Genomic DNA, 15631 nt, shown 5'->3' with positions numbered 1-15631 from the left:
AACGTGTTCTCGATGCTGGGGAGGCTGTGGCCATGATGGAGCGGCTGAGCTTACAGCCCTCTGCAGCTGCTCCAATCCAGGCAGTGATGCAACCAATCAGAATACACCTGCAGAAATGTCCTCGTAGCTTATGGTGACAAATTTCCTCAAACTCCTAATGAACTCCTAGTGAAATATAGCCTCTGGTGTCACTTCGTATTGCATCAATATTTTGTAGCCAATGCTGGAGAAAGGTTTTCCCTACTGCTTCTAAATGAAGAAATTAAAACACAAATAAATAAATATTTTAAGGCTACATTCAAATCATGAAAATTAAAATGTGATTAAAACCATAGGAGAAAAGAGCAGAATTAGGCCATTCAGCCCATCAAGTCTGTTCCACCGGTTCATCGTGGCTGATCCATTTTCCTTCTCAACCCCATTCTCCTGCCTTTCACACCCTGACTAATCAAGAGCTATTAACCTCTGGCTTAAATCCACCCAATGACAGCTGGCTGTGGCAAAAAATTCCACAGGTTCACCATCCTCTGGCTAAAGAAAATTTTCCTCATTTCTGTTCTAAATGGATGTCCCTGTATTCTGAGGCTGTGTCCTCTGGTCCTAGACTCCCCCACTGTAGGAAACATCCTGTCCACATTCACTCTATCAAGGCGAGGGCTTCCCAAACTTTTTTATGCCATTGACCAATACCATTAAGCAAGGAGTCCGTGGACACCAGGTAGGGAACCTCTGATAGGTTTCAATGAGATCCCTCATACTTCTAAATTCCAGTGAGTACAGGCCTCATACGATAATCCTCCTCGTATGATAACCATTTCATTCCCAGAATCATTCTCATGAGGATCCTCTGAACTCTCTCCAATGTCAGCAGATCCCTTCTTAGATCAGGAACCCAAAACTATTCACAATACTCCAAATGAGGCCTCACCAGTGCCTTAGTATAAAGCCTCAGTATTACATCCTTGCTTTTATATTCTAGTCCTCTCGAAATGAATGCTAACATTCATTTGCCTTCTTCATCACTGGCTCAACCTGCAATTTAACCTTTAGGGCTCCCAATGGGCTTCCCAATAGTCTATTGGATTTTTGAAATTTCTCCCTGTTTGGAAAACAGCCTATGCTTTCATTCCTGCTGCCAAAGTATGTGCCTATACACCTCCAGGTACTGAGTTTCATCTGCCACTTCTTTGCCCATTCTTCTAATCTGTCTATGTCCTTCTGTACCCCCCCCCCCATTTCCCAACACTACTCGCCCTTCCATCTACCTTTGTATTGTTCGCAAATTTGGCCACAAAGCCATCAATTCTGTCATCCAAATCATTGACATATAACATAAAAAGAAGCGGTCCCAATATGACCACTGCAGAACACCAATAGTCACTGGCAGCCATCAAGAAAAGGCTCCCTTTGTTGCCACTCACTGCCTCCTGCCAATCAGGCAATCCTCTATCCATGCCAATATCTTTACTGTAATACCATGAGCTCTTATCTTGCTAAGCAGCCTTATGTGTGTCACCTTTTGAAAATCCAAGTCCACAACTTCCACTGGTTCTCTTTCATCTATCTTGCTTGTTATTTCCTCAAAGAGTTTCAGCAAATTTGTTAAGCAAGATTTCCCCTTAAGAAAACCATGCTGACTTTAGTCTATTTTATCATATATCTCCAAATACCTTGATACCTCATTCTTAACAATCAACTCCAACCTCTTCCCAATCTACCTGCATATTTTAATCGCCCATGACTATTGTAACTTTGCCCTTTTGACATGCAATTTCTATCACCCATTGTAATTTCTAGTCCACATCCCAGCTACATTTGCTATTTTTAGTCTCCACAACCCTGCCTGAATCTGTTGATTCGTGAAAGAATATTACTAATGCCTCCACAACTTCTTCAGCTACCTCTTTTGAAACACTGGTGTGCAGTCCACCTGGTCCGGTGTCATTTTCCAGTGCTCTGATATCCATATGCATCTCTCTTTTACTCGTTATATATCTGAAACTACTTCATGTATTATTTTTGATATTATCGGCTAGCTTACCTTCATATTTTACCTTTTCCATCCTTACAGCTTTTTAGTTGCCTTCTATTGGTTTTTAAAAGCTTTCCAATCCACTAACTTCTCACTAATATTTGCTCAATTATATGCCCTTTCTTTAGCTTTTGTTTTTGACTTCACAGTTGCATCATCTGGCCTTTAGAATACTCTTTCTTCTTTTGGATGTCTCCATCCTGCACCTTCCAGACAGCCATTGCTGTTCTGCCATCATCCCTGCTAGTGATCCCTTCCAGTCAACTTTGGCCAGCTCCTCCCTCATGCCTCTGTAATTCCCTTTACTCCACTGTAATAATGATGCATCTGAATTTAGCTTCTCCCTCTCAAATTGCAGGTGAATTCTATCAATTATGATCACTATCTCCTGGGAGTTTCTTTACCTAATCAAATCCAGTTTATTACACAACACCTAATCCAGAATATCCTTTCTTCGAGTAAGCTAAACCACAAGCTGCTCTAAAAACAGGCATTCTACAAATTCTCTCTCTTGGAATTCAGAACCAGCCTGATTTTCCCAATCTACCTGCATATTGAAATCACCCATGACTATTGTAACATTACCCTTTTGACATGCATTTTTCTATCACCCATTGTAATTTGTAGCCCACATCCTAGCTACTGTTGGGAGTCCTGTATATAACTCCCATCAAGGTCTTTTTGCCCTTGCAGTTTCTTAACTCTACCCACAAGGGTTCTACACATTCCAATCATATGTCACCTCTAATAAGTTGATTTCATTTTTTACCGACAGAGTGCCGCAACCCCTTTGCCTGCTTGTCCTTTATATGTGGTGTGTCCTTGGTTGTTAAGCTTCCAATATGATCTTCTTTCAACTATAACTCAGTGTTGCCCACAGCGCCATACTGTCCAATCTCTAATTGTGCTACAAGATTATCTACCTTATTCCGTATACTGTGTGCATTTGGTCCTGTATTCGGCATCGTTTTCAATTCTGTCCCCACGTTACGTTTTAACCCACGCACTGACTGCAACTTTGCTCTTTCATCTGCCTGTCCTTCCAGATAGTCTCACTACGCACTGCATCTATTGGATACCAACGGCCCCATCCTGAGCCCTTTCACTCTAGTTCCGAACTCTCTGTCACATTAGTTTAAAACCTCCCCTAAAGCACTAACAAACCTGCCCACAAGAATATAGTTCCTCCTCTGATTCAGGTGTAGCCCATCCTTTTCGTACAGGTCACAATTTCCCCAGAAGAAATCCCAGTGATCCAGAAATCTGAAGCTCTGTCCCCTGCACCAATTCTTCAGCCACACAATCACCTGCAAAGTCATCCTCAGGCATGTGGCACAGAAGGCAATCCAGAGGTTACTATCTGAAGGTCTTGCTTAACACCTTAAAATCTCCCTTAAGGACCTCCTTTCTTTTCCGACCTAATGTTATGTAAAGCCTAACTTTTGTTTATTGTGAGGTGGTTCATTTTAGTAGGTCAAATATGATGGCAGAATATAGCATTAATGATAAGGCTCTTGGCAGTGTGGAGGACCAGTGGGATCTTAGTGTCTGAGTCCATAGGACACTCAAAGCTGCTACACAGGTTGACTCAATGGTTAAGTAGGCATACGGTGCATTGGCCATCATCAATTGTGGGATTGAGTTTAGGAGCCGAGAGGTAATATTGCAGCTTTGTGGGACCCTGGTCAGACCCCACTTGGAGTACTGTGCTCAGTTCTGGTCTCCTCACTACAGGAAGGACGTGGAAACCATAGAAAGGGTGCAGAGGAGATTTACAAGGATGTTGCCTGAATTGGGGAGCATACCTTATGAGAATAGGTTGAGTGAACTCGGCCTTTTCTCCTTGGAGTGACAGAGGATGAGAGGTGACCCGATAGAGGTGTACAAGACAATGAGAGGCATTCATCGTGTGGATAGTCAGAGGCTTTTTACCAGGGCTGAAATGGCTAGCATGAGAGGGGATAGCTTTAAGGTGCTTGGAGATAAGTTCAGAGGAGATGTCAGGGGTAAGTTTTTTTACGCAGAGAGTGATGAGTGCAGTGACGGTGGTGGAGGTGGATACGATAGGGTCTTTTAAGGATAGGTATGTGGAGCTTAGAAAAATAGAGAGCTATGGGTAAACCTAGGTAGTTCTAAGGTAAGGACATGTTCAGCACAGCTTTGTGGGCCAAAGGGCCTGTATTGTGAGGCAAGTTTTCTAAGGTCAGTGATTTCATTTGATGTACAGCCATGGCCGAGGGCCCCCTGAGCTCAATACAGCGATGGTCAGTGCTGCAGTCTGTGGTGTCAGAGGTGCAACTGACCTTCAGCCCCTTCCGTGCTACAATGTGTAGACATCTAGAATCTAGCAACAAGCACCCAGAATAGCTGGCTCACTGTTAGTGTAGTCCCACTAAGTACGTACTATTTCTACATGGTTTCAAAATCCTTCATATGCCTCCCCTTCTCGGATAAAACTGATCAAGAAACATCATCTTGACCCACTGAGAATAGTCAGAACTCAAAGTAAATTTATTATCAAACTACACATACAGTATGGCACCTTGTGATTCATTTTCTTGTGGGCATTCACAGTAAATACAAGAAAAGCACCAGAAAGACCACACCCAGCAGGACTGACAGATAGGCACTGTACCAAAAAAAGCAACAGACTGCAAATACAGAAAGAAAAAGAAAGTAACAAATAAATAAAAAAATAGCAATAAGTATTGAGAGTTACACACGCAAAATGCTGGAGGAACTCGGTAGGCCAGGCAGCATCTATGGAAAAGAGTACAGTCAACTTTTCGGGCCAAGACCCTTCATCAGGACCTGAACTGCACTCTTTTCCTTAGATGCTGCCTGGCCTGCTGAGTTCCTCCAGCATATTGTGTGTGTTGCTTGAATATTCAGCATCTGCAGATTTTCTCTTGTTTGTGATAAATATAGAGAACATGAGATGAAGAGCTTATAGATTGTGTGCATGGGTTCTGACTTGTGGGTCAGAATGTGTGGACTCCAGCAGTAATGTAGGTTTGCTCAGTGAAGTATAGCACCTGCACTGCACTGGAGATTCATCTGTCCATTCTGATGGTCAGAAGCTTATGGATGGAGAACACCTTACTCAACATGGCCCTTAAGTATCACAAAACTTTTATCCCATATTATACAAACTTTCTGCAACACTTACTCTCAAAATAACAGCAATTAACATTCTCATTTTTGCTTGGTTACTTTTCGCGGTAGATAGTTGAGGACAAAAGACAGAGCTTCTGATATTTGATCCAATGAGGAGATCATTTATTTTACTTATGAAAGGTGTCTATACTGTTTCTATCTCTTCCATTGAAAGAGGGATGTCTTGAATTCTAATGTGTTTAATCAAAGATTCTTTCAGAAATCAGGCAAGAGGCACAAACCTGGTTGCTTCATGGTTGTTTTATTAAGAGCTGATACAAAAATGAGAACAGGAACAGGCAGTGATATGTATTATTTGAGAGAGACCAAAGAACTACGATGGTGCCTAACATGCAACAGCTATTTTATACCACAGAGATAAGAAGAATGCCATTCAATTCTATAGATAAGAATTAACCAGTTAGAAAGTACTTATTCAATACTGCAGTATCAATAACCAATAAGAAAGCACTTATTCAAGTAATGAAGAACAAAGACATTTTTAGAGATTTCCAGAGTTGTACATTTTATAGCTGCTAGAGGTATATCAAACAACTTAAATTACAAGTACACAATTAATTGTAAAACTGCAAGAAAATAATAATTAAACAGTCCAATCTAAGAATTAAACAGTCAGGTCCAGACAGTAAAGCAGCTGCCTCACAACTACAGCACCTGGGTTCAATCCCAACTTCTACTGCTCTTCTGTGTGGTGCTTGCACAGTCTCACCAGCACCTTTCTGGGCTTACTCCAGATGCTCGGGTTTCTACCCAAATGCCAAAAATGTGCAAGTTGCTAGGTTGCCCTACGTATGTAGGAGAGCATTAGAACCTAGTGGTGGTGAGTTGGCAGGAGAGTCGGTTGAAGAAACTGATGGGAATATTGGGGGGGGGGGCAGTTAAAAATGCTAAGAATGTAGGTGGTCGGTTTCAGTGGCCCATTGAGTTGCTGAATGACTGTTTCTATACAAGACTCTTTAGTCTCTTTAAAGAAAGGGTGCACTTTGCAAAATAGTAATTATATATAATCACTATATAGATAGTAACAGGAATATTTATATAAATTTGGGCAGGTGGGGCTTATCAGCCGTGGTTAGCAGCTCATCTAGGAGAAAGAAAACTTTGACCTCAAACCACTGCTGATTTGTAGCTATGGTGGGATGCAAACGTTTGGGCACCCCTGGTCAAAATTTCTGTTACTGTGAATAGCTAAGTGAGTAAAAGATGACCTGATTTCCAAAAGGCATAAAGCTAAAGATGACACATTTCTTTAATATTTTAAGCAAAATTACTTTTTTTATTTCCATCTTTTACAGTTTCAGAATAACAAAAAAGGAAAAGGGCCCAAAGCAAAAGTTTGGGCACCCTGCATGGTCAGTACTTAGTAACACCCCCTTTGGCAAGTATCACAGCTTGTAAACACTTTCTGTAGCCAGATAAGAGTCTTTCAGTTCTTGTTTGGGGGATTTTCGTCCATTCTTCCTTGCAAAAGGCTTCTAGTTCTGTGAGATTCTTGGGCCGTCTTGCATAGACTGCTCTTTTGAGGCCTATCCACAGATTTTCAATGATGTTTAGGTCAGGGGACTGTGAGGGCCACGGCAAAACCTTCAGCTTGCACCTCTTGAGATAGTCCATTGTGAATTTTGAGGTGTGTTTAGGATCATTATCCTGTTGTAGAAGCCATCTTCAGCTGTCAGCCATCTTTCATCTTCACCTTTTTTTTTACAGATGGTGTGAAGTTTGCTTCCAGAATTTGCTGGTATTTAATTGAATCCATTCTTCCCTTTACCAGTGAAATGTTCCCCGTGCCACTGGCTGCAACACAAGCCCAAAGCATGATTGATCCACCCCCGTGCTTAACAGTTGGAGAGGTGTTCCTTTCATGAAATTCTGCACCCTTTTTTTCTCCAAACATACCTTTGCTCATTGCGGCCAAAACATTCTATTTTAACTTCATCAGTCCACAGGACTTGTTTCCAAAATGCATCAGGCTTGTTTAGATGTTCCTTTGCAAACTTCTGACACTGAATTTTGTGGTGAGGATGCAGGAAAGGTTTTTCTCTGATGACTCGTCCATGAAGGTCATTTTTGTGCAGGTGCTGCTGCACAATAGAACAGTGCACCACCCACTCCAGAGTCTGCTAAATCTTCCTGAAGGTCTTTTGCAGTCAAACAGAGGTTTTGATTTGCCTTTCTAGCAATCCTATGAGCAATTCCCTCAAAACGTTTTCTTGGTCTTCCAGACCTCAATTTGACCTCCACCGTTCCTGTTAACTGCCATTTCTTAATTACATTACAAACTGAGGAAACAGCTACCTGAAAACGCTTTGCTATCTTCTTATAGTTGTCTCCTGCTTTGTGGGCATCATTTATTTTAATTTTCAGAGTGCTAGGCAGCTGCTTAGAGGAGCCCATGGCTGCTGATTGTTTGGACAAGGTTTGAGGAGTCAGGGTATTTTTAAACCTTTGAAATTTGCATTACCTGGCCTTTCCTAACGATGACTGTGAACAAGCCATAGCCCTAACAAGCTAATTAAGGTCTGAGACCTTGGTAAAAGTTATCTGAGAGCTCAAATCTCTTGGAGTGCCCAAACTTTCGCATGGTGCTCCTTTTCTTTTCCCCCCACTCTAAAATTGTACAAAACAAAATTAATACACTAATCTTGCTTAAAATGAGGAAAAGAATGTTTCATCTTTAACTTTATGACTTCTGGATGTCTGTTCAACTTCTACTCACTTAACTATTCACAGTAACAGAAATTTTGACCAGGGATGCTCGAGCTTTTACATGCCACTGTATACCCCCTTATAGGGAAGGCTTTGGGAGTAAACCCTGAGGAAAAATCCGTAGCTGGAGTCCCTAAGGCAGTCTTGTCTTGAGTTCCACGCTGACTGACAACTCCTGTGACTGCACTGCTGCCAAATTGTATCAGTTTCTGTTGTTCCTATGGACTCATCAGTTGCGTGGAGAGGGAGAGTCTGCTACGTGGGTAACAGCTTGCTCTCCATATCGCTGCCCTGGCTTGCAAACTCATTTGTGTATCATGTAGACAGCTCGGACATAACATCCATGATTGAAACCACACAATGGAGGGCCTCATTACTACTAGCAGAAAAAGTATTAGTATATAAATAACAATAACAGTAAAAATTGTGAAATTGATTCTACGACCTACAGACACTTCTCAAGGACTCTTTACAACTCGTATTCTCAGTAACAGAAGAGATTTTACAGGTGCTGGAAATCCAGAGCAACTTACGCTAAATGCTGGAGGAACGCAGTAGCTGAAGCAGCTATGGAGGGGAATAAACTGTCGATGTGTTGGGCTGAGAGCCTTCATCAGGACTAGCTAAAGTTCATATAAAGTTCCCCTCCATAGCTGCTGCTTCACCTGCTGATTTCTTCCAGCTTCTTGTTTGTGTTGTCATGTTCCCAGTATTATTTTTATTTCTACAGTTTGTCTTCTTTTGCACAGTTTGTCTGCCTTTGTTAATATTCTTCATAAAATTCTATGTATTTATTTTCTTCCTTGTAAATGGCAGCAAGAAAACAAATCTCAAGACAATATATGGTGATGTACAATATGTACTTAGACAATAAATTTGCTTTGGATTTTGAACTTCCTAATAATAGTCGAAACCAATGAAATGCAACTTAATTATTTTGTTGATGGAGATATCAACAAGTGAGAGATCTGTACTATTAATAGTCAAGTCAAGTCGAGTCACTTTTATTGTCATTTTGACCATAACTGCTGGTACAGTACACAGTAAAAATGAGACAACATTTTTCAGGACCATGGTGCTACATGACACAGTACAAAAACTAGACTGAACTATGTAAGAAACGACACAGAGAAAGCTACACTAGACTACAGACCTACACAGGACTACGTAAAGTGCACAAAAACAGTGCAGGTATTACAATAAATAATAAACAGGATGGTAGGGCAAGGTGTCAGTCCAGGCTCTGGGTATTGAGGAGTGTGATGGCTTGGGGGAAGAAACTGTTACATAGTCTGGTTGTGAGAACCCGAATGCTTCAGTTGCGGAATAGAAATTGCCAACAAGCTAATGATACCTCTTTCCATAATTGCTTGTTCAAGGCACGAGATCAGACAGCTGCTGAAGTGGCAAATGAATCAACGGTGGGAGGCGCAGCGTTTCGCCCTGTTCAAGCGTGCCAAGGAAGGAGAGGAAGCGCGCGAAGCAGAAAGACAGGCTGTTCTTCAGGACCTCGAAAAGCAGAGTGCACGCTTTCGCTTTCTTCAAGCATTTCGTGATGAAAACAAGAAGGTGAGAGAAGCATATCACAGACAAACACTTGCCTCCAAACCATATAGAACCTGCACTCAGTGGCCACTTTATTAGGTAGAATACACCTGCTCGTTAATGCAATATCTAATCAGACAATAACGTGGCAGCAACTCAATGCATAAAAGCATGGTCAAGAGGATCAGTTATTGTTCAGGGAAAGAAATGTGACCTTGGAATGACTGTTGATACCAGACGGGGTGGTTTGAGTATCTCAGAAACTGCTGATCTCCTGGGGTTTTCAGACACAACATCCTCTAAAATTTACAGAGAGTGGTGCAAAAAACAAAAATACAGTGAATGGCAGTTCTGTAGGTGAAAATACCTTGTTCAGGAGAAAGGTCAGAGAATGGCCATATTGATTCAAGCTGACAGGAAGGCAACAGAAACTCAAGTAACCACACGTGAGAATAAGGCAGTTTCTGAATTCATACACATCTAATCTTGTAGTGAATGGGCTATAGCAGCTGAGGACAACATTGGGTTCTTCACCAAACAGAAAACACACATGCCTTATTTTCACAATATACAGCAAATGTTGCACTGAAAATCCGAGGAAACCCACGCCATCATGGGAAGAACGTACAATCTCCTTATGGACAGCGGCAGGAATTGACCCCAGGTCGCTGGTACTGCAAAGCAATGTGCTAACTACTACAGTACCCTGCCGCTCTAAATGCCATTGTAAAATCCATTTGTTGAATTTGCAATGAATGAATGGCCTGCTTTCTGACAAATTAAGATTGATTGTTTGTACCTGGCTTGGGTTTTATATATTATACTGTATGTGTCTTATGGGTTGCCAGTACTGCAAAGCAATGTTGGGGGCATAAAACAAATCTTCTGATCTACTCACTTTATACTTATAATGGTGAGGCTAGTCATAGCTCCAATGCCATATTTAAGTTAACACAAAGTACACTGCAGATGCTGTGGTCAAATCAACACGTACAAACAAGCTGGATGAACTCCGCAGCATTCCTTGAAAGGAGCAGTCAACATATTATCCTCCGCAACTTCCACCACCTTCAACAGGACCCCACCACTAAGTACATCTTTCCCTCTCTACTCCTCTCTGCTTTTCGCAGGGATCGTTCCCTCTGCAATTGCCTGGTCTACACGTCCCTCCCCACAGATCTCTCACCTGGCACTTATCTCTGCAAGCGTAAGTGCTACACCTGTCCCTACACCTCCTCTCTTACCACCATTCAGGGCCCAAACAGTCCTTCCAGGTGAGGCAACACTTCACTTGTGAGTCTGTTGGGGCAAATCTATTGCATCCGGTGCTCCCAGTGTGACCTCCTCTACATCGGCGAGACCTGACACAGATTGGGGGACCGCTTCGTCGAGCACCTCCGCTCCGTCCGCCACAACAGACAGGATCTCCCGGTTGCCACCCACTTCAACTCTGCTTCACATTCCCATTCAGATATGTCCATACCTGGCCTCCTCTACTGCCATGATGAGGCTAAACTTGGGTTGGAGGAGCAACACCTCGTATACCGTCTGGGTAGTCTCCAGCCCCTTGGTACGAACATCGAATTCTCCAACTTCCGGTAATTCCCTCCCTCTCCCTTCCACCATCCCACTTTCACTCTGTCTCCTCTTCCAGCTGCCTATCACCTCTCATGATTCTGCCTTCTTCTACCACCCATAGTGCTTTCCCCTTTCATTCCTTCTTCACCTCTTCTACCTATCCCCTCCCCCACCCCTTGATCTTTCCTCTGATTGGTTTTTCACCTGCACCTACCAGCCTCCCCCCCACCTTCTTTATAGGGCCCCTGCCCCCTCCTTCTTCAGTCCTGACGAAGGATCTCAGCCCAAAACATTGACTGCTCATTTCCACGGATGCTGCCCGACCTGCTGAGTTCCTCCAGCTTGTTTGTACGTGTTGATTTGCCAGATTTAAGTTTTCTGACGACAGCACTGTCATTGGTGGCAAAGGTAACAAATCAGAGTATAGGAGCGAGATTTAAAGTCTGGCTTAGTGGTGCCACAATAAAACCTTTGACTCATATCAGCAAGACCAAGGAGCTGATTTTTGACTTCAGGAAGAGGAAACTGGAAGTCCCTGAGCTAGCTCTCATCGGGCGATCAGAGATGGAGAAGGTAATGAACTTTAAGTTCCTTGGTATTATCATTTCAGAGGATCTGTCCTGGTCCAGCACATAAGTGCCATTATGAAGAAAGCATAACAGCATATCTACACAGAACACTGTCACAAGAAGACAGTATCCATCATCAAGAATCTTCATCATCTAGCCCATGCACTCTTCTCACTGCTGCCATCAGGAAGAAGGAACAAGAGCCTCAGGACCCACATCACTAGGTTCAGGAACAACTATTATCCTTCGACCATCAGGCTTTTGAACCAGAATGAATAAAGTCACTCACCCCATCACTGAACCGATTCCACAGCCTATGGACTTACTTTAAAGGACTCTTCATTCTCATTTGCTCAATATTTTTTTGCTTATTTATTATTATTTCTTTTTTTCTTTCTTTTTGTATGTGTAGAGTTTGTTTTCCTTAGCACATTATTTGACCATCTTGTTGGGTACTGTCTTTCATTGATTCTATTGTATTTACTGTGAATGCCTGCAAGAAAATGAATCCCAGATTTGTATATAGTGACATATGTACTTTGATAATAAATTTACTTTGACCTTTGAATGACTTCACTCAGGGGGTGGTGTGAATGTGGAAGTGGTGGATGGGAGCTCAATTGCAACATTTAAAAGTTTGCATAGGTATATTAATGGGAGCAGTATAGAGGGTATGGTCCAGGTATGGGTAGATGGGACTAGGCAGCAAAACAGGTTGGCACAGAATAGCTCAGCCAAAGGACCTGTTGTTCTATAATGTTAAGCACTTTCAGTTATTGAACTTCTTCTCAACACCGTATAAATCTGTCAATCTCTTTTTGATTATTCCTCTTAGCTTATGGAAATGCAGTGGAAGGAGAGAAGATTAGCAAAATCCATGGATTGTCTACGAGAGCGTGAAATGCTGCAATACAATCCCATCAACTGGAGCGGTACACTAAAATAGATTTCGACTCTTAAAGCTATCTACATTGCTCAGAGATGCACAAAAGGCTGCCCTTATTGCTTAATAAAGTTGTTTCTCAATTAATGTGGTGCAGTATCTTCAGTCGTTCTGTCACTAATCTCCCAACCCATCCCTCCTCTTGGAGATACAGTCACATGCATGCATTGTGTCTCAAGACTTTGGGCACGGGCCATATGTTTTTGACGCGGACCATTTCAGTAGGCTGGCTTGCTGTGAGGATAAAGCTAATGAAAGCAAAAGGGAGAATAGACATACTTCAATTTTCCCTCTATCACTCTCCATTAGGTCATTTGTAGATTTTCTTTTATCACATCAGAAAGAGTTATAGCATTCAAATTATTATAATTTGCACAGTGCACATCTGTAAAGATCTTTTTTACTCTTCATGTATATAAAGGATGTAAGAAAGAGAGGCTCCCACCCTCTCTCAGTGAAGCAAATATCTGTGTTTTATTAAAAAAAGATAAAGACGAAACGGACCCTGGAAGCTATAGGCCCATTGCACTACTAAATTACGATCTGAAAATAATTACAGGAGTGTTAGCAAATCGGCTCGGTAAGCATATAGTAAATATCATTCACCCGGACCAAACGGGATTTATCCCGGGCAGGTACTCCTTTTGTAATGTCCACAGAATTCTCAATATTTTGTATGCCGATTATGGGAAAAATGATAGAGCTGCTATACTGTCTCTAGATGCACACAAGGCATTTGATATGATAGAGTGGTCCTATCTAATTGCAAAACTCAGGAAATTTGGATTCAGCGACACTTTTATAGAATTGGTTAAAATATTATATACCAATCCAAACTCCTCCATTTTCACAAATAGGGATAAATCCAATCTGTTCTCCCTGCAATGTGTTGTTCGCCAAGGGGACCCATTGTCCCACCTGCTGCTTAACATAACGCTGGAGCCACTGGCAATTGGCATTAGGGGCCACCCACATATTAAAGGTATTAAGTTGGGCAGTATTAGGACCCGTGTGACCCTGCATGCGGACAACCTCCTTATTTGTCTAGCCGACCCAGCGGTCTCTATTCCCATCCTACTGAATATATAATTCCTTTGGGAGCATTTCTGGCTATACCATAAATTGGGGGAAGAGTGAATTCATGCCCTTAGTGGATCAATTTACTGAAGACTTTCTGAAAATATTGCCTTTTAGAGTAGAGAAGGACTGTTTCACCTATTTGGGGATTAAACTGACTAAGAACCCAAAGCATCTTTACAAATTTATCTTTACAGAATCCTCAGAACAAATATCGAGTCCTGGAGGATACTGCCCTTATCTACGATTGGACGGGTAAATGCGATCAAAATGGTGACCCTACCCAGGTTTCTATATCTTTTTCAAAACCTGCCTATATACTTAAATGCATCCTTTTTTAAGAAACTATCATATTGCCCTTCGTGTGGGGCTATATAACACACAGGATATCTAAGGCTCACCTACACAAACCTCTTAAGAAGGGCGGTCTTGGTCTGTCAATTTTCAAACATTACTATTGGGCAGCTAACTCCAGGGCTCTTACACACTGGAAACGTGGAAGTGCTGAGACCAAAGAAAATCCTTCATGGCTACAGCTGGAAGCCTCTGTTGTTAAATATTCTTCACTTCCTGCTCTTCTGCTTTCCACTTATGCCTCAACAGACAAGCTAATCCAACAGAACTTTACCTTAAAGAATTCTTTACAAATATTAAAACAGATAAAAGTGGCTCACCAAATTCCCAGTGTTTCCATACATGCTCCCACTTGTCAAAATCACTCATTTAAGCCTGGACAATTAGATGGGGTGTTTGCAGTCTGGAGAGAGAAGGGGATCAAAACTTCCTTAGATCTGTACATCGATGGCCAATTTGCATCATTCACACAATTAAGCACTAAGTTTAACCTTCCAAATTCACAGTTTTTTTGCTATCTCCAAGTTAGATACTAGACACTATGTTAAGGAAAAGTGCCCACACTTCGAGCCTATTTCCACCACCCATCCCTTCCTTGAAAACCTCTTGCTCCCTCCAGACTCCAAACAGTTAATATCAAAATTTGTGAATTGCTTTACTCCTTTGGTTTCTACAGACTTTATTAGGGAAGCCTGGGCTAGAGACTTGAACACAGAGATATCAGCGGAACTTTGGGAGGAGGCAATGTCCCGGGTTCACTGTTGTTCTATTAATTCACGCTACAGGTTAATCCAGTACAAGGTGATGCATAGATTGCATTATTCAAAAACAAAACTGAATGCGACAAGTGCCGCTCTGCTGAGGGCTCACTAGCACATCTTTTCTGGTTTTGCCCTACATTATACAACTTCTGGACTGCAATTTTCCAGTGGCTCTCAAAAGCCTATTCTAGAGACATTCAGCCCAATCACGACCTCACCATCTTTGGATTTTCTGTAGAGATTCTTGAGTTGCCGCACGACATGCAGATTGCCCTGCATCTAGGAATGGTGGTGGCTAAGAAACTTATTCTTCTGATCTGGAAGTCTACTACTCCACCTACCTTTGCACACTGGCTCAGGAAGATGTTGTCTATTATATAAATGGAAAGACTACGTCTGCAGAAACCCAATACACAGAATATATCTGAGAGAATACGGGGACCTTTCTTGGCTCAGTGTCATATTACCTCACATACATAGTGACCTTGACCTGTCTTCTCTCATGAGTGGGCGTGATGCCAAACCAGATTCCCTTATTTATTTTATTTTACATTGCTTCCGTGATAACACTATTATGTCAACTTTTTCTTGGAAGTCTATTAATGTAATCTTGTAAATTGGCAGCCTTTTTGTTTTTGATTTGTTTTGTCTGTCCTCCACCTGGAGCTGCATCTCCTTTGTATTGTTTTGTACGTCAATATTGTTTTGTCTTTCTAAAACTGAAAATTGTAAATAAAGTATTTAAAAAAATAAAGTCAATTCAATTCAATTTTTTAAAAATAAAAGCATCATTGCTTGAAATTATTTCAGTGTAAGCACATTGTAAAACCTGGAGAGAAACACAGGTCAATAGGCTCATCTTCAATATTTCTTTGCACTGAATACCAGA

The 15631-nt window shown here is 41.7% G+C and overlaps 1 protein-coding gene across 3 annotated transcripts in view; it reads left to right on the top strand.

The window, feature by feature from the left end:
- The window catches only part of LOC132378059 (uncharacterized), a 130492-nt gene extending 117855 nt beyond the window's left edge, over positions 1-12637 (top strand). For all 3 annotated transcript variants that reach the window (XM_059944728.1, XM_059944729.1, XM_059944727.1), the window contains 2 exons: positions 9295-9484; positions 12443-12637. In XM_059944728.1, the coding sequence (XP_059800711.1) occupies positions 9295-9484; positions 12443-12553 (301 nt within the window). In that variant the 3' untranslated portion in view covers positions 12554-12637. The remainder of the gene's footprint in view (positions 1-9294; positions 9485-12442) is intronic.
- The last annotated feature ends 2994 nt before the right edge of the window (positions 12638-15631 follow it).

Source organism: Hypanus sabinus, chromosome 19, assembly GCF_030144855.1.
Source record: "Hypanus sabinus isolate sHypSab1 chromosome 19, sHypSab1.hap1, whole genome shotgun sequence".
Taxonomy (NCBI): Eukaryota; Metazoa; Chordata; class Chondrichthyes; order Myliobatiformes; family Dasyatidae; genus Hypanus; species Hypanus sabinus.
This window is presented reverse-complemented; position numbering and strand designations above follow the sequence as displayed.